Here is a 22,919-nt window from a genome sequence, read left to right as displayed (position 1 = left end):
GCGCAAAACGCAAACGAGTCTGCTGCGAGAGCTGCATTCCTTGGTATAGCCAGAAAGCGCGTCAGCAACCTGAAGCAGAGGAGCATCGAGTCATTATTCGTTCCCAGTTAATGGACTTCAGGAACACAGACGTGTTGTAAGCATGTAGATTAGCCTACTAGGCCTACTGTATTTGTTAAATAATAGCCTACAGCCTATAGCCGTTAGCTTACATCGGTTGTTTTAGAGACTTTCCTTTAGGCTGCAATACCCTAAGACACGACAGCTTGTCTGTCATTTCATTTATTTATTTATTGATTATCATTTGCTCTAATTGTTCTAATGTTGGGTTGTTTTTTTTCCATTTTGTTCTGCGAATACAGTAGCCTATCGATGCAGCGTAGGCCTCATTTGAGAATAAAGTACTGTATTTGATCAAAGCATGCACTCAAGTGGAAATTCGTTTATTTTATTGTAGGCTACAGTAACTGTAGGCCTATTATAGGCTAGGCTGCATGAGTTTAGTTGGCTATTTGATTGCAATTTTGATGCATTTTCACAAGTAATTAAGGGTATTTATCAGTCTATTATGAGTCTATATGAAACAAGTATACCACTTATTGAATTTGGTGCATTTTAACATATGTTTCAGTCATCCGGACATTTCAGAGATACGAACGACCTTCGGTCCCATTGGGTTCGGATAAGTGAGGTCCTACTGTACAGTAGTTACAGTAGTTACTCCTACCTCTCTTGTATACTCTAATAAAGTAGTTACTCTCTAGCACCGGCGGATACCAATCCTGTAAAAAACTAATACAGTAGTTACTCCTCCTTTTACTCAGTGAACAGAATACAGGCTCTGACTAGTCAGCCAGATCAGCGACTACCACAATAATCAAAGTCCACTAGAGAGAGAGGGAGGGGGGCATGGAAGGGGACTGACTGAGGTAAAGTGTGATTTAGATATACTTGGACATGCAGAGACACCAGCGTCAACTCTGTTCTAGTTACTTCTTGTAAGTTGCTTTGTAGAAAAGCATCTGTTAAATGACTAAAAGGTAAATGTAGGTTTCTGCTTGTGTAGATGAGCCAAATCTACCACACACCAGGCACACAACGAGAGAACACACAATGTGACCTCCAAACTATTGGCTCAAATTTTCTCCACACCAACAGTTGCATCTGTAATCATTCCAGGTTTCAGATGGGTGGACCTGCTGTTGGGTGAGCTATTTTGGGTAGCAGAGTTAAGACACATTAGAGGAGGTTGTACTTAGACCTGACCTACTGTGAACTCTGTATCCCTGACACTGCGTTAAGAACATCCACTTCCGCGGGACACGGAACCGAACGCTATCAATTGAGCCATTGGGCAGTCGTGGTAGCGTGTGCTTTCAATCGAATAAGTCTATCATGGGTTGGTAAATACGGATTGAAATGAATTAGTTTTCACTGGTTTAGCGCTATTTATTGATTGTATATCGTAGTGTCGTTACTCTGACTGCATCGTTGAAAATAGGGGTTGAAAATGTAGGATTTCTGAGTTTCCGGGTTTGAATCTAAATAGCCTAATGAATGAAGTCCGATTAGTTGGTAAAATGATAGCCCTTTAAATAACCAATTTATGTCGCCTACTGTCTCTGCTGTAGCTAATCCAAAAGAGCAGTTCGCAGCCTCACTGTAGCAGTGCTTTACTGCTCCTCGTGGTTGCGGGTTGTAATATGTTTTTTACCACCGCTGCCGCCAAAACTGTATGTCTGCAGACGCGGGCGTATACTTCTCATGACTGTAGTTTATGTAGGCCTACCAGTACTAGGCATGTTACTGACTAGAATATTCTTTTATGTACCTGTACTAGGCATGTTACTGACTAGAATATTCTTTTATGTACCTGTACTAGGCATGTTACTGACTAGAATATTCTTTTATGTACCTGTACTAGGCATGTTACTGACTGGTAGCTCAGTTTATGTACCAGTACTAGGCATATTACTGACTGGTTGTTACTCTATTTAAACAGGACATCACTGTCTTTGAGAAAGAAAAGGACATCATCTCCATTGTAAGTATCTTCATACCCATCTGTCTGTCTGTCTTATATTTCATTGGTACTTCGGTTTTTCAGTGAATACGATTCAAGAATCCTTATTATTTATTATCCTCTTCTGTCAAAAGATGAATGCCACATTCAATATTGGTTAGCATATGTAGTGGTGTAGGGCATGACACCGTTCTACTGACCATTGTCTACTGACGACAACACAGTTTTACTGACCATTGTCTAAGGACCACAAAACTTCTCATAATATTGTGGGACACATCTCCCTCCGGTTGGAATGTGGAGTCTTGATAAGAGACCCTCTCACACCCTGTTGCTCCCCTAATCCCGCGACAGGCCAGGCCACATTCCACATCCACAGAAACTCACAGTGAGACAAAGAAAATTCCATACTTTGCCTTGTTTCTTGAATAAAGTGAAATTGCTTCATCTCCACCATGTGATGCAAACACCACGTGAATAAGCCCGGTGAACCAAGTTATTGTATGATGCACTGTATTTGTAATCCAACTGTACTGTGTGTTATAAATCTACCATAGCCAAGTTTGGTATCCATCTTCAGCTAAAATCATGGACCAGTTGATTATGCAATGTCAATCATGTTGAAGGCATAACAAGGATATGTGATGATTTCTAGACTCCTGAGCTCAGCATACTCAGCTTGGTTTTACGATGGTAGCGGAGGCCACTGGGTGATCCAAGTCACCAATCGGGTTGTGCCGGTTGTTAAAAAAGCCTGTATCCATGCTGGACTGCTACCTAAGATCTCTGAGTCGACACAGGGGCTTAGGAAAATACTCTTCAACGATCCATGTCTGGCGAGAGCAGAGGTTTTGAATGAGATATTTGCAACTTGTGAACTCTGAAACTGAACTTTGAACTCCGCGAACATTGTATAGGCTACGATGGTATCCACACGCTAATAATCTCTAACCATACCATTAACGTCTGAACTAGGCGATGGTGTGTTGTTGTAATATCTAAATCTCTTCATTTCGCTAAGCAAGCATTTAAGATCCCGACTGTGAAATAACATAAGTCTTTTTCTTTTTTTAAATTATTTTAAGTTATATAGGCCTACTACAAAGAACGAAAAAATAACGTTATTAACCGGTTTGAAAGATTTCAAATTAACGTTTCTGTTCTGGAACAATTAAAGACCATTTCGTTTTCATTCCTGTTTCTGTTCCTCGGAAAATACCGTTCGTTTTCGGTTTCTGTTCCTTGAACCAGTTCGGAGCCTTGCCTACACGTGCTGATTAGTTGACTGTTATGTTGTTTGGTTCACATTTTTGTTTTGTATATTTTATTACATTGTTTACTGGCAAAAAAAAAAAAAAAAAAGACTTATTGGGATAAATAAAATCCATTGAAAACTACTTTTTGCACATTTCTGCTACTGTCTTATTCCTTACCACCTATACAGTAAAAAATAATACAGTTGGCAGTGTCATAGAAACGAGTGGTGTCTCCTGAATGAATGCAGTCTTTCTGCCATGTGAAGAGGGAAAACCTAGGTATTCACACAATTTGTGATGAATGACAAGTTGTTTCTTCAGGCAAATTAGATTTGGTGTTTAAAATTAAATTAAGCTGCTTTATATTGGGGGTTTAGTGAAGGCGGGTCATTTTGACCCGGAGGACATGCGATGTGTACAGAATATGCGGACATGGAGAGGGCTAACTGCGTGTGTGTGTGTGATTCCCTCAGTGCCGTCAGCTGGTGGCAGTGTGTGATGACGTCCTGACCTCCAGCCCAGAGTCGATCCTGACCCATACTGCTAAGTTGGAGAGTGTGGACCTGGTTCCTGTCTCCCCTGGCGACAACCTGGTACTCATGTCCTGTCTGTTTATCTACCAATCAGAGCACTGGTAGTGAGGTGTACAGGTGCATCTCAGAAAATTTGAATATTGTGGAAAGTTCATTATTTTCTGTAATTTAATTCAAAAAGTGAAACGTTCATACAGTATATTATATTCATTACACATGTTGTGAAATATTTCAAGGCTATGAATGCCACGTTCCATGTTGATGCAGTAATTTGTGCAAAAGGAGCCCCCACGAAGTATTGAGTGTATAAATGAACATACTGTACAATCATAAAGATTAAAACAAAAAGGGCTTGAAATATTTCACTTTGTGTAATGGATGTAGAACACATGAAAGTTTAACTTTTTGAATTAAATTACAGAAAAAGTATTTGTTTGTTTGTTTATTTGGATCTCTTTTAGCCCTGCCGGGCTATGCTTCCAAGAATCCATTAAAAACATTTAATACAATAAAACATATAATAAAATACATAGTACAGTATATAATACAATGTACAGTATATAATACAATGTAATACATGTGAATACATGATACAATATACTTACAATGCAAATACAATAGGCTATAATGTAGAGAAACATACAATCAGCATATCACACACATTAATATATATTAATAAACCATAGGCCTATGTGTGAATAAATGCATACATCTAATCATTCAATCATACATTAACATACATCACAGCAATTTACCATACATTAATCTTCAATTCATGTTACTATTTCTTGAAAAAGTCCTTTATATTTTGTTTAAATCTGATTTTTGGCAAGCTCCTTATGAGATTGCACGATAACAAAACATTATTTTACCAGCTACACGCCTAGTCTTGGTTGCTTGGTTGCTTTGTGATTATTGTTCCATTCTCTTCAACCAAATTTGGGTATTGTGCAACAATTGCTCCAAGCAATCCTCTGACTGTATTCCATGTCTTTTTTTAATCATTACCACATTCCAAAATAATGAATTTTTTCACAATATTCTAATTTTTTGGGATGCATCTGTATATCTGTCTCTCTCCAATCAGAGCACTGGTACTGAGTTGTATATCTGTCTCGTCCTATCAGAACCCTCTCCTGGCTCTCTGTGGAGGAGTCTCATCTTTCCATCGCTTCTCTTACCATCTCACCTATCCCACAGTCCTCTCTGTTCCTGTCCGCCGTCCACTTCCTATTTTCCTTCGTCATAACACTTGTTTTCTCTTCTCCTCTGTCCTCCCTGCATGAAAAAAAAATGTTGCAGACAAAATTGTCTTTTTCACACACACACACACACATACACACACAGCGTGCGCGCGCTTGGCTAGAGGATGGGCTAGGAGCTGGGCGATGGTTGTGATAAGGTTCCTGCTCTCTTGAGAGGCATGTCTCAGACTCTCAGCCAGGTCATGGAGGGTTGGAAGGACAGATGAGGAGGAGGTGGGAGATGGAGTAGAGGTCTGTTGGGAGGCAAATCTCGGTGAAGGGTTGACACCTTTCAGAATCTTTTCAGAATGTACATTATTGTTTGTGGAATATTGTTTAACATTGTATCTTAGTAATTGTGGAAGATGTTCTCTTTCTCGTTCTCTTCTCTTTCTCCCAGGGCATAGAGATCACCTCAACGGGCTCCAGTAACCACTACGTGACAGGAACTGTAGCAGAGGTCAGTCTCTCTCTCTCATTCTCTCTCTCTTGCTCGCTCTCTCTGTCTGTCTCTCTCTCTTTCTCTCTCTCTCTTTGTCTCTTCTGTCTCTCTAGTTTCTCTGTCTCTCTCTCCTTCTCTCTTGTCTCTCTCTTTCTCTCTCTTGTCTCTCTTTCTGTCTTTCTCTCCCTCCTTTTCTCTCAAATTCAAATAGCTCTAAAGCTGGGGAGTGAGGCAGGGTTTTAATCTCAGTCCAATACTGAGAGGTAACAACAATTAATTACAAGAACAGTCAACCAATTAAATCAGTTAAAACAATCAATCAAATAAATCAATTAACGTATGTACTATAACTTCATTGAACAAGTGTTCTGTTGGTGTGGCAGTATAAACCATATTCAGCTGCTAGTGTGGCACTGTGTTTTCTCCTAATATGTAAGTGTTCTGATTGCCTCATGCATTCAAACTCAGAGCACCTACTCTAAAACTGATTTATGGCTTATCACGTTGATTTATGGGAAACGTGATTTATGACTGATTTGCTTATAGTTTTTACAACTCAGGAGGAAGTGCAGCCCTGTCTCCACATCTCTCTCTGAGCAGAGTGAGCACGATCTGCCTGAGATGGCCGTTTCTATTACCACAATATCATTGTTTTGGTTTTCCCAAATTCACTGGCAGTGCAGTTGACATTGATGTATACATTGAACAGTATTGGACTGAGATTAAAACCCTGCCTCACTCCCCAGGCTCGACTGATGAACTCTGTTCCCTTCGAACCGATCTTAACTGCACAATTTACGTTTGTGTACATTGATTGTATGGCTGCCTCCACTTCAGAACTACTGAAGTTCTTTCTACGTTTGGAGGCCGGTGTTCCACCGTCTTTAGCATTACATGTGGCCTTTTAAGTTCTCTGTCAATGTTCCTTCTCTACTGTGTGGGAGCTGTGTGCATGCGGCCTGCAGGATGAGGCGTTTAGCTCGTTCAGAACACGCTTGCAATTTATGAATAGGCAGGTGCAAAAGCATTCTGTGGTGTACAAACATGACATGAATCAGATGGAGTCTTTTCTTAGAACCGTTTTTAGGAACAAATTTACGAAGGGAAGTTACACTAGCATGATATTGGTGAATGAGGCCCACTGTGTTCTGTGAGGAAGTTTATACTGAATTGATAATACAGCAGAATAGTTTCCCAGGTTACCGTCTATATGTCTATACTTCTAGTTCTGGGGATCAGATTTGTCTCCACGTTTTTGTCTCTTTGTCTCTCTTTCTCTCTTTTTCTCTGTCTCTTTCTTTCTCCATCTTTCTGTCTCAATCTCTTTCTCTCTCAATTCAGTTCCGTTCATTGTGCTTTATTGTCATGAATGTTACATTTCAAGAATGTTGCCAAAGTGATTCACAGAATAACAAAATTCAACTATAAATATATCTGCAAGCAACAATGCAGGGTTCTACGAACATTCCCCGGCTGGGTAAATCTCAGGCCAAGGACAAAAGAGTCCAAGCGGTATATAAATGTCACGATATAAGAGTTGATCATGCCACTCGCCAAGGGACCAGTTACCTAATACTGGCCAAGTTGAACTCCCGCTATGATATTATGAAGTAGCCTGGGACTACGGGCCTGTACCACCTGCCATTGTACCACCTACCTAATGGGGGTTCAGATGCGCACCGGATACAGTATACTATGGTAATACATTAAATAGAGTAAACAGCAAAGTGCATTGTTTCCATGTGGACTAATCTTCCCCAGGTGATAATGACCATGTATGTCATGGTTTATACCAAGCAGTGGAGTAGTTATACTGTGCTTCCAATATATTCTGCTATAGCATGGCACGTCCATCTATTGACATAGAAACTGTTAATTCACAGACTTAACTCTGCTTGGGGACTCATTGCGCCATGGCGCTTCCTGCAGGTTCTCATTAGCTAGGCTGGGGATAACTGGTCACTAGCACAGGTTCTCATTAGCTAGGCTGGGGATAACTGGACACTAGGACAGGTTCTCATTAGCTAGGCTGGGGATAACTGGACACTAGGACAGGTTCTCATTAGCTAGGCTGGGGATAACTGGACACTAGGACAGGTTCTCATTAGCTAGGCTGGGGATAACTGGACACTAGGACAGGTTCTAATTAGCTAGGCTGGGGAATACTAGACACTAGGTCAGGTTCTAATTTGCTAGGCAGGGGAATACTGGACAAAGAAAGAAAATGGAAAAATATCTGAAAATACATTTATTAAAAAAAACGATATCTGGTGTTCTTGAGAAGGATTTACTGTTGTGGAAAAACAAAAACAATGGTGTCAGTTGAGGATGGATGAGTTCCACACAGAGTATAGACCCTTACCTACAGTATATCTGCCTGAACCCTCACCATGTCTGTCTGCTCTCTGGCCTCTCCCCTCATCTATGACCAGTCTCCAGCAGAGGTCTGTGAGAAGATCTTGGCAGGTGATGAGGTCATCCAAGTTAATGACCAGATAGTGGTGAGTTCTGTCTGTCTGCATACCTGTCTGTTTGTTTCTCTGTGTGCCTGTTTCTCCGTCTGCCTGTTTCTCTGTCTGTGTGTCTGTCTGTCTGTCTGTGTCTTGGCTGTGTCCCCATTATATTTTTAGATCTGGTGGTTACATCAAGCTACTGTAGCATCACATCAAGCTGGTCACATCAAGCTGTCCAACTGCTGCTACTTTTTTTTTTTTTTTTTTTTTTACTGCTTTACTTGTTTCAGCATTGATTTATTTTTTGTAGAATGTCTTCAGTAAGCATTTAATTGTACGTTGTACCTGTATGAAAAATAAATCAGCTTGAACTTTGAACCTTGGTCATTAGAAGAGCAGGTTATACCGAGTAGGTCACACTTTACAATAAGGGTCACAAAAAACATTAGTTAAAGGAGTAGTAAAGGGAAAATGCATGTTTAGCCCTGTTTTAAGGTTACTTATGATCATATACAATAGTTCAGATCAAAACGTTGACAAAACTAGCACTTCTGAGAAAGTCTGATAATTGCGCTACCACTGTTTTGGTCATACAATGGATGTGGGTGGGCATCTTGAAAAATCATTCAAAAACATGTTAAACTCTCAATTTCAAAGACATGAAACTCCGCATGGTCGGACCATCGCACCTCTCACACAAACATGCTGGTCATCACACACTTTATTTACTGTTGGATGTCTTGCACCTCCTGAATTTTATTTTCTCCAGGTGGGCTGGAGCCGAGCGGCACTGGTCAGGAAGCTGCAGGAGAATCCTAGAGGAGTCACGCTGGTCCTCAAGAAGGTTCCGGCCTCCCTCAGACGCAAACACAGCAAACCACCGCAGTGCTCCTCTCCACAGGTACACACACACACACACACACACACACACCCACTCCTGTCACGTAGGATCTGTCTCCATACTAAAGTGCCGGACGGTTTGTCTCACTCGCTCTATGTAAGCACAACTAGCGATTCATAAAGACAGATTGATGAAAACAACCGTTTCGCGGCAGAAAATAGATTTTTTAGAAGCTGCATTCTCAGTGCCCCGTCCGCCGCCATTACATGGATATACTGGCTCGCGCTGGATTTTAAATTTCTTCTACAGGCCTCCGAATTACACCAAAGTTATCTCGGTGAGTCAAACGTCTTATAATATTCCGTAAATAAGGTCCAGGTTGTCAAAAACGAACATTATCCTTTAAGTTGAATCGCTGTGCTCTGCATACTACATAATAGAGTCTGTGCCATTTTGCTGCCGGTGGTCTGTTGGTGGTCTGAGGGCGTGTCTAGGGGTCAAAATTGAAAGATTTACAGGTCGTAGCAGCAAATGAGAGATGGTAGCCCAGGTTAGATGGGCGGGGCATATCTATGGGTGGGAACGCCTGATCGCAAAAGTCGCTGATTGGTGTAGGGATAGAATTGCCAGGATTTGAACACCAGATCTGTGCATGAAGTGCCCCAGACCCATGGAGAGATCTGCAGCATGCAGTAACGTAGTTAGCGTAGCTTGCGTAGTGTATCAACGAAAGAACTCACATGGGTCTGGCGTTGAGAATAACTTTAGGGTGACAAGGTGCACACCTTCTAATAGATGATTGGTTGCCTGAAAAGGAGCGTCAGTGACAACACCAGCGCCTTTCTGAAAAGTTGAGAGATCTTCAACTAGAAGTGCTCTGGGCAGCTGCACAAAAAAGTTGGAGCGCTCTGAAAGAAGACAGCGCTTTTTCTCTAGACGGCCGTATGCACTCTCTCATTGGGACCAATAGAACGAGACGCAGGCGCTGTGTGGACCCGCCCTCAGAGTGCTCATCACACCCTCCATGTGATCCGCCGTGTCACAGCTGCCCTAGGGGGAGGAGATGGCACTATCTGTGCGTATCTTGTCCTGCTTTTGTGTGGTGTTGTTTTTGGTGTGTTTGTGTGTGTCTGTGTGTGTGTGTGTGTGTTGTTGTTGTTTGTGTGTTTGTGTGTGTGTCTGTGCGTGTGTTTGTGTGTGTGTGTATGTGTGTGTGTGTGCGTGCGTGTGTGTTGTTGTTGTTTGTGTGTGTGTGTGTGTATGTGTGTGTGTGCGTGCGTGTGTGTGTTGTTGTCTGGCTGCTCAGCTGCAGAGAGCCTTCTGGACCCTGGAGAAAAAGTCTGCTTTAATGGATCACGTGACACCATCATCAACTCCCATTCACCCTTCTCACACACACACACACACACACACACACACACACACACACACACACACACACACACACACACTGATCAGAGATCAGGTGGTAGGAGTGGTGGGAGTTCAATCATTCTGTTTTTCTTTCAGAGGGAGGAAGAGGAGGAGGAGGAGGAGGAGGACAACCAGAGACACTCCATATTTGAGAGAGTAGCCGCCTCAGTTAGGTCCCTGTCATTTAGGTGAGTAAGGCCCAATCCCAATAACCCCCCTTAGCCCTACATTTTGTGTGTTCACGTGTAGGGTAGTGTGTCCCATTCCTTTTAGCTTCTAGGGCTAGGGGGCATATCGAGGGCTAGTGGACATTCAAACAGCCCAGTGATATGAAACATAGCTGCCGGTGCCGTGAAAGGATGCAAAGGAACATGTCATTGGATCGTTATGACATGCAATTCAGAAAAAAAAACGCTATTTACAATGTCAACGGCATTTCACAATAATAATCCACAATAATAAACTGAGAGGTCGGTCCAGCAGCACAAACACTCAGGTCTGATACTCACCGAGTCCTAAGACTACGGTCTCGTACAGTCTGGCAGCAGGTGCGCTCCCATCTGGGCTTGATTAGGGGATGGGCTGCAGCTGGGGCGGAAGGTTGCCTGGGCGACAATGAAGGGGTGGTAAACCCTGTTGATCACCTGGCCACGCTGTCCTTGGTGCTGAACTGAGGCTGGTCCTCTCGGCCGAAGGTCCTCCGGCTCTACCTGCCGGCGCTATCCATGCTGCTGACTGCGTGTTTTACAGGCTCTGATCCAGACATGGTTCACGTTCACACCAGTAGTACAATGACTACTATGGCACACCCACAAAATGGCTAACTGAGAGAGATAGAGAGAGTCAATGAAAGAGGGAGAAAGGGAGGAATAGAGAGTGAGGGATGTAGATGGTTAGTTGGCTATAGCAGGTCTGTTGTGAGTGGAAGCTGTTCTTGTGATAACCTGTCCTTCCTCCTCTTCATGTCTCCTCAGGGCCGCCATCCTAGGCCCGCTGGAGAGCCAGCCTATGGGACAGGAGGAATCAGAGCTGCCAGCTGACACAGGATTGGACGGTAGTCTCACTCCCATCTCCCACTACGACCATCAGTGGAAGCTCGAACATCCCTCAGCTACAGGTAGTAGAGATAGAGATAGTACACCACTCAGCTACAGGTAGTAGAGATAGAGATAGTACACCACTCAGCTACAGGTAGTAGAGATAGAGATAGTACACCACTCAGCTACAGATAGTTGAGATAGAGATAGTACACCACTCAGCTACAGGTAGTAGAGATAGAGATAGTACACCACTCAGCTACAGGTAGTAGAGATAGAGATAGTACACCACTCAGCTACAGATAGTTGAGATAGAGATAGTACACCACTCAGCTACAGATAGTAGAGATAGAGATAGTACACCACTCAGCTACAGATAGTAGAGATAGAGATAGTACACCACTCAGCTACAGGTAGTGGAGATACAGTGAGATAAATAATTATTTGATCCCCTGCTGATTTTGTACGTTTGCCCACTGACAAAGAAATTATCAGTCTATAATTTGAATGATTGGTTTATTTTAACAGTGAGAGACAGACATAACAACATAAAAATCAATTTCAGAAAAACACATTTCCAGAAAAACACATTTCAAAAAAAGTTATAAATTGATTTGCATTTGATCGAGTTAAATAAGTATTTGATCCCCTATCAGCAAGATTTCTGGCTCCCACAGACTGGTTATGTCCATGAGGCACACAAATTAGTCCTCTCCTAGTCCTCTGCTTTTAAGAGAGTGCTCCTAATCTCACTCGTTACCTGTATAAAAGACACCTGTCCTTGTTACCTGTATAAAAGACACCTGAAGTTTGCCAATGTACATCTGAATGATTCAGAGGAAGACTGGGTGAAAGTGTTGTGGTCAGATGAGACAAAAATCAAGCTCTTTGGCATCGACTCTACTCGCCGTGTTTGGAGGAGGAGGAATGCTGACTATGACCCCAAGAACACCATCCCCACCGTCAAACATGGAGGGGGAAACATTATGCTTTGGGGGTGTTTTTCTGCTAAGGGGGGGAAGGGAAGATGGACCGTCAAATCTTGGGTGAGAACCTCCTTCCCTCAGCCAGGACACTGAGAATGGGTCATGGATGGGTATTCCAGCATGACAATGACCCAAAACACACGGCCAAGGCAACAAAGGAGTGGCTCAAGAAGAAGCACATTAAGGTCCTGGAGTGGCCTAGCCAGTCTCCAGACCTTCATCCCATAGAAAATCTGCTGCTCGAGCTGAAGCTTCGAGTTGCCATACGTCAGCCTCAAAACCTTAATGACTTGGGAGAGGATCTCCAAAGAGGGGTGGGACAAAATCCCTCCTGAGATGTGTGACCTGGTGGCCAACTACAAGAAACGTCTGACCTCTATGATTGCCAACAAGGGTTTTGCCACCAAGTACTAAGTCATGTTTTGTGAAGGGGTCAAATACTTATTTGAGCATTTGAAAATGCAAATCAATTCATAACTTTTTTGTGATGCGTTTTTCTGGACTTTTTATTTATTTATTCTGTCTCTCACTGTTATAATAAACAAATATATAAATAAATATATATTAAAATATAATAAAATAAATAAAATTACAATTATAGACTGAATTTCTTTGTCAGTGGGCAAACATACAAAATCAGATCAAATACTTATTTCCCTCACTGTAGAGATAGATATAGCACACCACTCAGCTACAGGTAAAGTAGAGATAAAGATGGCACACTTTTCTGCTACAGATAAGAGTACAACAATGAAAGAGATGGCACACCTGTACAGGTGAGGAGAACATATGTCGTAAACTGTCATGATGGATGTTCACATTCACCAGTAGAAAACCTTTACAGTTAGTAATGGTATAGTTTCACGCTTATCCACTGTTCCATCTGACCTCTGTTCTGCTGTGCTGTCTCTAAGTCATTTCCCCTGGTGTGTGTTCCAGGTGGGTGTGAGGAGGTGGAGGGGGCGGGGCTGTCTCCTGGGCCCAGGGGAGACAGGTCAGCCTCACCTGGTAGTCCTTCCCCCCGCACCCTGGAGCTGGGACGAGCCAGCATCAGCTCCTGCCCAGAGATGGGTGGTCACAGGGTGAGAGGAGAAACAGCTTTAATTCTATTTGGTAAATTATCAATAAGCTAGTCTCTCTCCAGACTCAAATATTATGTTGAATCGCTGTGCTCCGCATACTACATAATAGAGTCTTTGTAATACAGACTTTGCGAACGTCAGGTAGAACAGTCTGTGTTACGTCTGCCTTGAAGCTGCGTAGCTTCCTTAAAAAAAAATAAAGTCTCTGTTGTGCTTTTGTGTATCTTGCCACTGTGTTGGCAGTCCAGGTGAGTTTGGAGTCAATGATAGTGCCCAGGTACTTATATTCCTCCACCGTCTCAATCGATATACCTTGTAGGGTAACCGGTTGCAGGGAGGGGGGGCTTCTTCTAAAATCGATCACCATTTCTTTTGTTTTTGAAATATTTAGAATAAGTGAGTTTGTCGTGCACCATTCATAGAAGTGGTCTAGCTCAGTCCTGTAGTCCTGCTCTGTGTCCGTTAAGAGACCCACTAGGGCAGCGTCATCTGCAAACAATTAGATATGCCCCGCCCATCTAACCATCTATGGGTGGGAGCGCTTGATTGCGAAAGTCGTTACTGATTGGTGTCACAGGGATTCCTGCGAAACCAATGAATTGCCAGGATCTGAGCACCAGAATTTAGCATGAAGTGTCCCAGACCCAGAGAGAGATCTGCAGCATGCAGTAACGTAGTTAGCGTAGCTTACGTAGCGCATCAGCGAAATAACTCTCATAGGTCTGGCGTTGAGACTATTAATGGACATTGATTTGCATAGCCAACCATAGATTTCGGCAAAATGTAAACTTGAAATATATAAGATATTCTTGCTATTTTGTTTAGGAGAACAAAGAAATGAAAACAACCTCAATAAAAGGTAAGGTTGACCAGTTAGTTCAGATTATTACTTTCATGTATACTGTTCTTTCATGTATACTGTTCTTTCATGTATACTGTTTTCTTTCATGTATACTGTGTTTTCTTTCATGTATACTGTGTTTTATCTCAGTTACATGTCCTTTTTGACTTCCTTCTCAAGGACAACTGATAAACTATTCTATTCTGTTCTACATTTTCTATTCGATTAAATTCTATTCTACTCTGTGATGCGACTCTTTTCTATTGTGTTGCACTGTCCTCCGGCCTGGTCAGGTAAGACCACAGCAATGAGCCGACGCCGGGTGTCGTGTCGGGAGCTGGGCCGGCCGGACTGTGACGGCTGGCTGTGGAAGAAGAGGAGAGAGAGCAGCGTCTTCATCACCCAGAAGTGGCAGCGCTTCTGGTTCGTCCTGAAAGGACCCTCTCTCTACTGGTACACCAGCCCACAGGTCAGTCCCTCTCTCTACTACAGGTCAGTCCCTCTCTCTACTGGTACACCAGTCAACAGGTCAGTCCCTCTCTCTACTGGTACACCAGCCCACAGGTCAGTCCCTCTCTACTACAGGTCAGTCCCTCTCTCTACTGGTACACCAGTCCACAGGTCAGTCCCTCTCTCTACTGGTACACCAGCCCACAGGTCAGTCCCTCTCTCTACTGGTACACCAGCCCACAGGTCAGTCCCTCTCTCTACTGGTACACCAGCCCACAGGTCAGTCCCTCTCTCTACTGGTACACCAGCCCACAGGTCAGTCCCTCTCTCTACTGGTACACCAGGCCACCAGTCAGGACACCATTCTGTTGTCCTGGACCATGTACAATACCTCTTAGGCAGGTTTGTAATTTAGCTGTTACTTTTACAAAATTGTTACATACCCAAACTGCAGGTTCACAGGCTGACAGGAGAGGAGACATGTTTTTGAATGATTTTTCAAGGTGCCCATCCACATCCATTGTATGACCAAAACGGTGGTAGAGCAATTATCAACTTTCTTGAAAATGCTAGTTTTGTCAACGTTTTGATCTGAATCATTGTATATGACATTGATCACAAGTAACCCTAAAACAGGGCTAAACATGCATTTTCCCTTTACTATTCCTTTAACTAGCTGTGTTAGTCCGTCTGGGTGAATGCAGCTATATTTGTCTGGTTATATAGCTAAGCTATATTTGTCTGGATGTACAGTATGCAGGCTAACTAGGTTAGCTATGTTAGTCTGTCTGGGTGAATGCAGGCTAACTATGTAAGCTATATTTGTCTGGATGTACAGTATGCAGGCTAACTAGGTTAGCTATGTTAGTCTGTCTGGGTGAATGCAGGCTAACTATGTAAGCTATATTTACAGTATGCAGGCTAACTAGGTTAGCTATGTTAGTCTGTCTGGGTGAATGCAGACTAACTATGTAAGCTATATTTACAGTATGCAGCTAACTAGGTTAGCTATGTTAGTCTGTCTGGGTGGATGGAGGCTAACTACAGTAGGTTAGCTAAGTTAGTCTCTCTGGGTGGATTCAGGCTAACTAGCTATATTTGTCTGGGTGGATGCAAGATAACTAGGTTAGCTATGTTTGTCTGGATGGATGCAGGCTAACTAGGTTAGCTATGTTAGTGTGCTTGGTGTTGCTGTAGCCAAGCCCTGTTCACTGTCTACTAAGAGCTGTGTAATTACCGCTCTAGTTGTGTTGTGGTTGTATTGTGCCTTTTCACTCCCATCCAGAATAACTGGGCTAATGCCATTCTCATGATGTGACATTCTTGAAAACTCTTGGAGGAGAGAGCTGAGGGCCTTGAGAGTATTGTGGTTGTATTGTAGTTGTGTTGTGGTTGTGTTGTGGTTGTGATGTGGTTCTGTTGTATCTACAGGAGGAGAAAGCTGAGGGCTTTGAGAGTGTTGTGTTTGTTTTGTGGTTGTGTTATGGTTGTGATGTGGTTGTGGTTGTGATGTAGTTCTGTTGTATCTACAGGAGGAGAAAGCCGAGGGTCTGGTCCAGATGGTCAGCTACAGCATAGAGAGCGCTGGAGAACATAAACGCAAGTAGTAAGTACTGTATCTGTGTGTTGTTAATGAAATTCAAGTGTCACCAATGTTACCCCCCAATTTGTTTCGTTCTGTTTTCCTACGTGATTGATGTTTTCTGAGTTTCTCTCAGTTTATTGTTTTAAAAGTTTTGTGAAACTGCCTTTTCCTCCGTTCCCAGAGAATCTCTGTTTATCAAGATCTTTTGGTCTGTGACGTCACTCACATCCTCCGTACAATCCTATAAATGTTTCTCCCTGACTGAGTGTCAAGTGCTCTGACTGACTGGAAACACTTCCTGTTGTTAGAGTCCGCTTTGCAGAACGTATTTCAGAATAAATCTATTGTCTCTGTTTGAAACCAGCTTGAATCGACCACTCACGTGTTCTTTTGATTATCTAACTAAACCCAGTTAGATTTTTCAATCATGGTGAGTGTGTGTGTGTGTGGGGGGGGTCCTTATTGGGGTTTGATAGTGATCAAGTGTTGACTGGTGTTGTAGCTGTGCCATCATAATGAAGTTATCCAGATATGATCCACCAAACTATATCATCACCACAGAGCTGTATGGAGGGAGCAGTTGATGGATTGAGTAAACAGCGCCATAAATGATGTCAGAGAGAGAGGGAGAAAGAGCAAGTGTTAACATCCCTCTATCTGCCCTGGTACCAGCATACCGGGCTGTGGAGGAGTGAGAGAAAGAGAGAGGGAGGTGGAGAGGAGAAGCAGAAGTCTGTCTGATTGATGGATTTTCATCTCACAGCAGTGTTCTGGAACCAGCACCATTATGACTTGTATCTCTCTCTGTCTCTCTTTCTCTCCCTAAGTGTGTTCAAGATGTGCCACCAGAGATTCCACAACTTCTTCTTTGCAGCAGAGAATGTTAGTGACATGGGCAAGTGAGTGTGACAGCTTATAAACACCAACTTTTCTCTTTCTGACACAACAGCTTTGTATCTCTCTCTCTCTCTCTCGCTCTCTCTCTTTCTCTCTCTCTCTCACCCTCCCTGCCCCTTTCTCTCTCAGACAGAAAGACAGACAAGTGTGACAGACAGACACTGAGCCAGTCCCCCAGAGCATTGTCATGGTCACAGTGACAGGGTTAGTTCCCACTGATAACTGCTGTTCTTGGTGGGATGAGGTGGAACTCGTGAGGGAGACCAGACACGTCTGTCTTACTGACCCTGGCATCAGTGCTTTTACCAGCGTGGTCAACGATGTCCTCACATCGTATTTCAGTCGAGGACCAACCAAGTGCTCCTGTCCGTCTTCGACATGGATGGACAGCCTCAGCAATCTTTTATTCTGCATCTTTTTTATATTGGGTTCTTTGGGAGGAAACCCTTGCGAACACAGGGAGAACATGCAAACTCTGCACAGAAAGGCCCGGAGACTGTCTTGCTGTGAGGCGACAGTACTAGGTACTAGTACAGAAAATTAGTACATTAGTACATTAACAGAAAAGTCGACTTGTCGACGTCAGTAGCACAAGTCGACTCCCCCGGGGGGAGTCTACAAGTCGTGTTTTTCATAATTCCTCCTCCTCACGTGAGCAAACGTGAGCTACGCGAATGCCGTGACCAATGCACACATTGCTGACTTACTTCAGAGGGGTATTCCACAAAGCTGGCTAACTAAGTAAGCCTGACTTCTGCACAAAGTAAAACCCGGAAAGCTATTTTTTTCTTCAGTCCATGTTCCAGATTTGAAGAGTTTCCAGGTTTTACTCATTGCAAAAGTCAGGCTTACTCAGTTAGCCAGCTTTGTGGAATAGCCTCCAGGCCATTATGTTGTTGTTGTTGTTGCTGTATCTATGTAGGCTAGGCTATTCCTCCGCTGTGTAAGTGTGATGACGTCATCACATGACTTGTCGACTCGACTTCGACTTTATTGAAAGATAAGTCGACCTGAAAAAATCTGAAGTGGTTAATGCCCTAGGTACTGTGTCACCGTGCCGCACATGAGTGATTTTGGGGTTCAGTGTCTTGCTCAAGACACTTTGGCACGATGCCAATGCCGGGAGCTGGGATAGAACTGGAGACCTTGCGATACACCACTGGGCGTTCTACCTCCCGAGCTACGTGCCACCCACAAACACATGTCTTTCTCCCAGGCTGGTGAGGTGAGGTACTAGGGGACTATAAAGAGGGGACAGGGGTCAACATCACCCCCTGCTGTGTGTTGTCAGTACTACAGGAGCATGCTACCTCGGTTATGGATTGAATCAGTGAATTGTCACTGTTTCTAACCTTTATACAAGCCTCTGAGTATCTTTAGTGCATCTCTGCTGTGTCTCCAGGTGGATCAACTGCCTGATCACAGCCATCCAGAAGCACAAGACGTTTGACCCACCTGACAGTGAGGAGGGTAGGGAACCATGCTTTATACATCATTCTGACATCACTTCCTCTCACAGGTACCTTCAATAAACTCATATCAAACATGAATATGTTTGAAAAGTGATTGTTGAGACAGCTGTGCTTCTTGTCTTGTTACCAGAGTGTTACAGTGAGACAGAGTCAGAGGAGGAAGACTCTCCCTCTCCACGCCGCAGAAACAAGGCCTACACAGTGAGAACACACAAACACACACACACACACACACACACACACACACACACAGACACACACAGACACACAAACGCACTGTATACATACTACCTAAAACCCTGGATGGTTGTGGTTATTTTATACTGATCTCTGTGTTGCACCTTAGAAACCCCAGCACAACACTCTGCCTCGAACTAAGGCCAAGAAGATCAGAACACCAACCCCTGCTGCAGGTACAGAACCACACTTCCCTTCCCTCTCCCTCAATACACCTCTAGATGGCAGTAGAGGCTTATGTTGCACTTCATAATGATGGATTGTAAATGTAAATCAGAGCAGATTGTCAGCTGATTGGTGTATGTTAACCTAGCCCTGGTCTGGACCATGGTGCGCACTCTCTCTCTCTCAGTGGCTCCAGTAGATGAGATGGGCGTGTTGTTCCACAGACTGAAAGAAGGAGGGGTGTCTCTGATTGGTCAGGACCAGCCTCTGACACATGACCACTTCCGCAAGTCCTTCATCCGCAGGAACAAGAACCCTGTGATCAACGAGAAGGCTCACACGCTGCGCGCCCTGCAGAGCACACTCAAGGTCAGGGGTCGCAGCACCCTTACACTGTCAAAAAAAAACTCATATGCCTCATCTGGGAAAGCCCCATTGGAAACCATTTGGAAGAGGCACTTTCAAAAAAAATGCAGGCAGGTGATTGGATGAACTATCTGTATATCACTGTGTATCACAGGCTTCTCGCTGTCGTCATGTCTAAACCACGCCCGTAGCTGCTAGTAGTTCCCAGGACGCTGATCCAGATTCTGATCTAGCACAAACGGATCTCTATGCAGCTTGTCCAGACTGATCTGCGGAAACAGAATGTGAGCTGGCGAATCAGGCAGCAAGCGTTTCAATGGATTGAGCAAGGTTTTCCTTGCTGAGCAATTCATTTCTAAATTCCAAATCATGTACCCAACATCCCTGATTGAAATCAATTGCCAATAAAATTACATTGAATAGCCTAGATGTTGTAAGAAGCAGAATTTGCCTGTAATGTCTGAAATGGCTGGCCCACATGACAAAGTCTCCCTATCCCTCTGTCAGTCAGCCCTGGAACAGGACCCACCACAGAGCAGCCAGGGAAAACAAGCATTTTAAATTAATATTACAGGGCGGCTGTAGCTCAGTTGGTAGAGCAGGTCGTTCAGTGATCGAAGGGTCAGTGGTTCGAATCCCAGCTCCGACTGTCCACATGTCAAAGTGTCCTTGAGCAAGACACCTAACCCCAAATTTCTCCCAATGAGCAGGTTAGCACCTTGCATGGCAGCTACCGCCATTGGTGTGTGAATGTGTGTGTGTATGGGTGAATGAGAGGCCATTGTAAAGCGCTTTGAGTGCCGCTAAGGTGGAAAAGCGCTATATAAGGGCAGTCCATTTACCATTTACCATTTACTAACCCCTCCGATGTTTGACTGATTTGTAAACTGAACACTGAATGCAGGCAGCTTTGGGCACAGAACACTTCATCAGGTGAATGCCTTGGTCGTTATGAAATAAACTCAATATGATCTCTTTCCACATTATCCTAATATGTGTTCACCAGAACATGGGGTCAATGTTTGGGGGAAATAAAGGATATAAATTCCACCTGAATACCATCATGTGTATATTCTGCTGCCTGTACATGTGCATTTACTTTCAAGTAAATAAATACATCTTGCATATTTCTCATATGTCCATAATACGGGTACCATCCACAATGAAATGCTCAGCTGAGAACTCTTATTCTCAACCGACTGAGTTAAGCAGGCAGCTGCAGAACTAGTTGGGCAGCTACATTATCTCACTAGTAAAGGATGACTATCTACTATAAGGGGGAAGTCAACTTTTACTAGAGAGAGTCATTCCTTCTTAGTGCGATAATCATCCTTTACTAGTGAGAATCATCCTTTAATAGTAAGGGATGACTCACTAGTAAGGCTGTGTTCACACTTGGCTTGTTTTTTTTAAGTGCTGTCCTGCGACTTTTCAGCACTTTCTGCGCTAGTCTGTAACCTTAACAACGGGAATCATACCAATCAATCAATCAATCAATCAATCAAAGCTTTATTTGTACTGTGTAGCGCATTTCATACACAGAGGCAACACAATGCGCTTTACAGAGAACAAGGGAGTCATACATAGTCATACAATGGGAATCATGCATTCTAGCCGACGTTGACTAAACCGTATCATCTAGACGACGTTGAATCAACCTTATCATCTTTAACGTCAACAAAATTTGTAATATTATATGCGGCCTACTATAAATTAATAGCCATCAACTAAAATGATGGCGAATGAATCAATACTCTTTCATGTGTATGTTGCTGTATCGTTTGACTCGTCATATAACCTTGTGTAATGTTAATCATCGTGATTGATCAGCTGTCAGGAAGGTGCTTGACATCACACAGCGGTTTTCTGAAAAGTTAAACAAAATTCAACTCAAAAAGGCGGTGGCAGCTGCGCCTTTTAAAAAGGCGTCCGTCTTGCCTTTTCCCACAGGGCTGCATGTAAAAACGGCCCTGGTTGTTAAGTCTAGTGTGAGCTATCTGAGGATGACTCTCTCCATTTGTATTGATGTCCTGCAGGATAAAGAGGCGGAGCTCCTGCTCATCAACCGGATTCTAGAAGACTCGGAGCTGACGGCTGAGAAGTTCCGCCAGTGGAAGCAGCTGAACGAGCACCTATTCCAGGCGATCCAGAGATGGGAACCTCCGCCAGCCCAGGCAGGGGCTGGGCCTGCAACCCAGGACACCTCTCTGGAGATGGCCTCAGAGAGAGAAGGCGCATGCACACTGAGCCTTAGTGATGGGGAGCAGCTAGTAGACGCGGAACCCTCTGTTCGACTGGAGAATGTGCTCAACCAAGTTCTAGAAACTGCAGGGGAGGCGGAGCTCCCAGGGTCTGGGCAGGATTCCATAGACACGCTGGCCAGCGGCATTTTGGCTGATGATGCTAACACAGTTAGCTCCTCAGCTGAGAACTACTTCTACATATGAGGCTCACCTGGGATGGTACCTCGCACCCAAGCCCGGGACCTGGCAGTGGGGGGGGGGGGGTGCCAGAAGGCTGTGGAAACCACAGGCCTCCATCAGTGGCCTCTAACTGTAGAATGTTCTGGATTTTGGGTTTTGTTGAGACTCATCAGGACCAATGGATCTGGCTGGAGATGATCAGGCCTGATAAGAGTCCTTCAGCTCCTGGAAGGGCCTGACCACAGGGACACACAGAAGCTCACGGGCCCTTTTACTACCGTCTCTCAGGGCGGAGCTGCTCTCACCATGGCTTCCCCAGCAGAGTTCTCTGACCTCTGCTATTGGTTGATAAGAGGTAGCAGTATTTTGTATAAAAGAGAGTCTGTTTGTTAATAGATATAAACTCTATGGGATTTCGTAGTCATTTTAGTTTTCTATTTAAATTACATTTTCTAAAAAAGAAACTTTAACTTGGTGACACAAAGTATCTGTTTGTGATATATACCTATATGTATAATATACAGTATATATATAAATATATAATTTTAGATACCATGTAATAAATAATTTTCTTTTTATCAATGTTACCTCATTGGAGGATTTTCAACAGTGAATATTTTGTACAGGTCAGGTATTGTCTGTGACGATGCTATGACATGAGATGATGATGATGATAATAGATGAGATTAACAGTTAATGAACAGTTATCTTGAACAGGTGTTTCTGAGCCTCAGTTCCTTCATGCAGTGTCAGCAGTATACTGGAACTGCTCTGACTGGCCTATAGTTTTGGTTGAGTAAGCTGTATAATGAGGGCATGACAACTGATGAGGAATATGACCCCAAATTAATTTGTGTGATCTTTTTTTTATTGTGAGATCAGATTTTTTTTTTTGTGAAGAGTTGTTTTCCAGTTGGACTCAGCACACGTATGTGAGACCCCATCCAGAACAAGTATGTGAACGGCACCTTGATGTGAGCTGCTTCTGCTGCAGAGTGATGTCACTATGGAGAGGTGTGGCATCAGCTGGCTTTATTAAATGGCATAAAGATCTTTGACATTCGTGTGTGATATTTTCTTCTGTTGGGGGGGGAAACCGCTCTTACAAACAGCCCGTTATGAATGACTGGAGCAACAAGTAACCTAAGAACTTCTGATAACAATATAATTCTC

At 43.5% G+C, this 22,919-nt stretch overlaps 1 protein-coding gene across 1 annotated transcript in view; it reads left to right on the top strand.

Moving 5' to 3' along the window:
* Nucleotides 1-22,683, top strand: part of cnksr1 (connector enhancer of kinase suppressor of Ras 1) — a 33,408-nt gene extending 10,725 nt beyond the window's left edge. Inside the window, exons 5-21 of the mRNA XM_084450974.1 lie at nt 2,003-2,044; nt 3,753-3,872; nt 5,457-5,516; nt 7,931-7,999; nt 8,721-8,852; nt 10,302-10,393; nt 11,180-11,322; nt 13,168-13,310; nt 14,136-14,174; nt 14,450-14,620; nt 16,134-16,207; nt 17,014-17,085; nt 18,486-18,553; nt 18,686-18,756; nt 18,902-18,968; nt 19,145-19,326; nt 21,360-22,683. Coding sequence (XP_084307100.1) covers nt 2,003-2,044; nt 3,753-3,872; nt 5,457-5,516; nt 7,931-7,999; nt 8,721-8,852; nt 10,302-10,393; nt 11,180-11,322; nt 13,168-13,310; nt 14,136-14,174; nt 14,450-14,620; nt 16,134-16,207; nt 17,014-17,085; nt 18,486-18,553; nt 18,686-18,756; nt 18,902-18,968; nt 19,145-19,326; nt 21,360-21,770 — 1,956 coding nt within the window. The 3' untranslated portion in view covers nt 21,771-22,683. The remainder of the gene's footprint in view (nt 1-2,002; nt 2,045-3,752; nt 3,873-5,456; nt 5,517-7,930; nt 8,000-8,720; nt 8,853-10,301; nt 10,394-11,179; nt 11,323-13,167; nt 13,311-14,135; nt 14,175-14,449; nt 14,621-16,133; nt 16,208-17,013; nt 17,086-18,485; nt 18,554-18,685; nt 18,757-18,901; nt 18,969-19,144; nt 19,327-21,359) is intronic.
* Nucleotides 22,684-22,919: the final 236 nt, after the last annotated feature.

Source organism: Borostomias antarcticus (genome assembly GCF_949987555.1).
Source record: "Borostomias antarcticus genome assembly, chromosome: 16".
Lineage (NCBI taxonomy): Eukaryota > Metazoa > Chordata > Actinopteri > Stomiiformes > Stomiidae > Borostomias > Borostomias antarcticus.
This window is presented reverse-complemented; position numbering and strand designations above follow the sequence as displayed.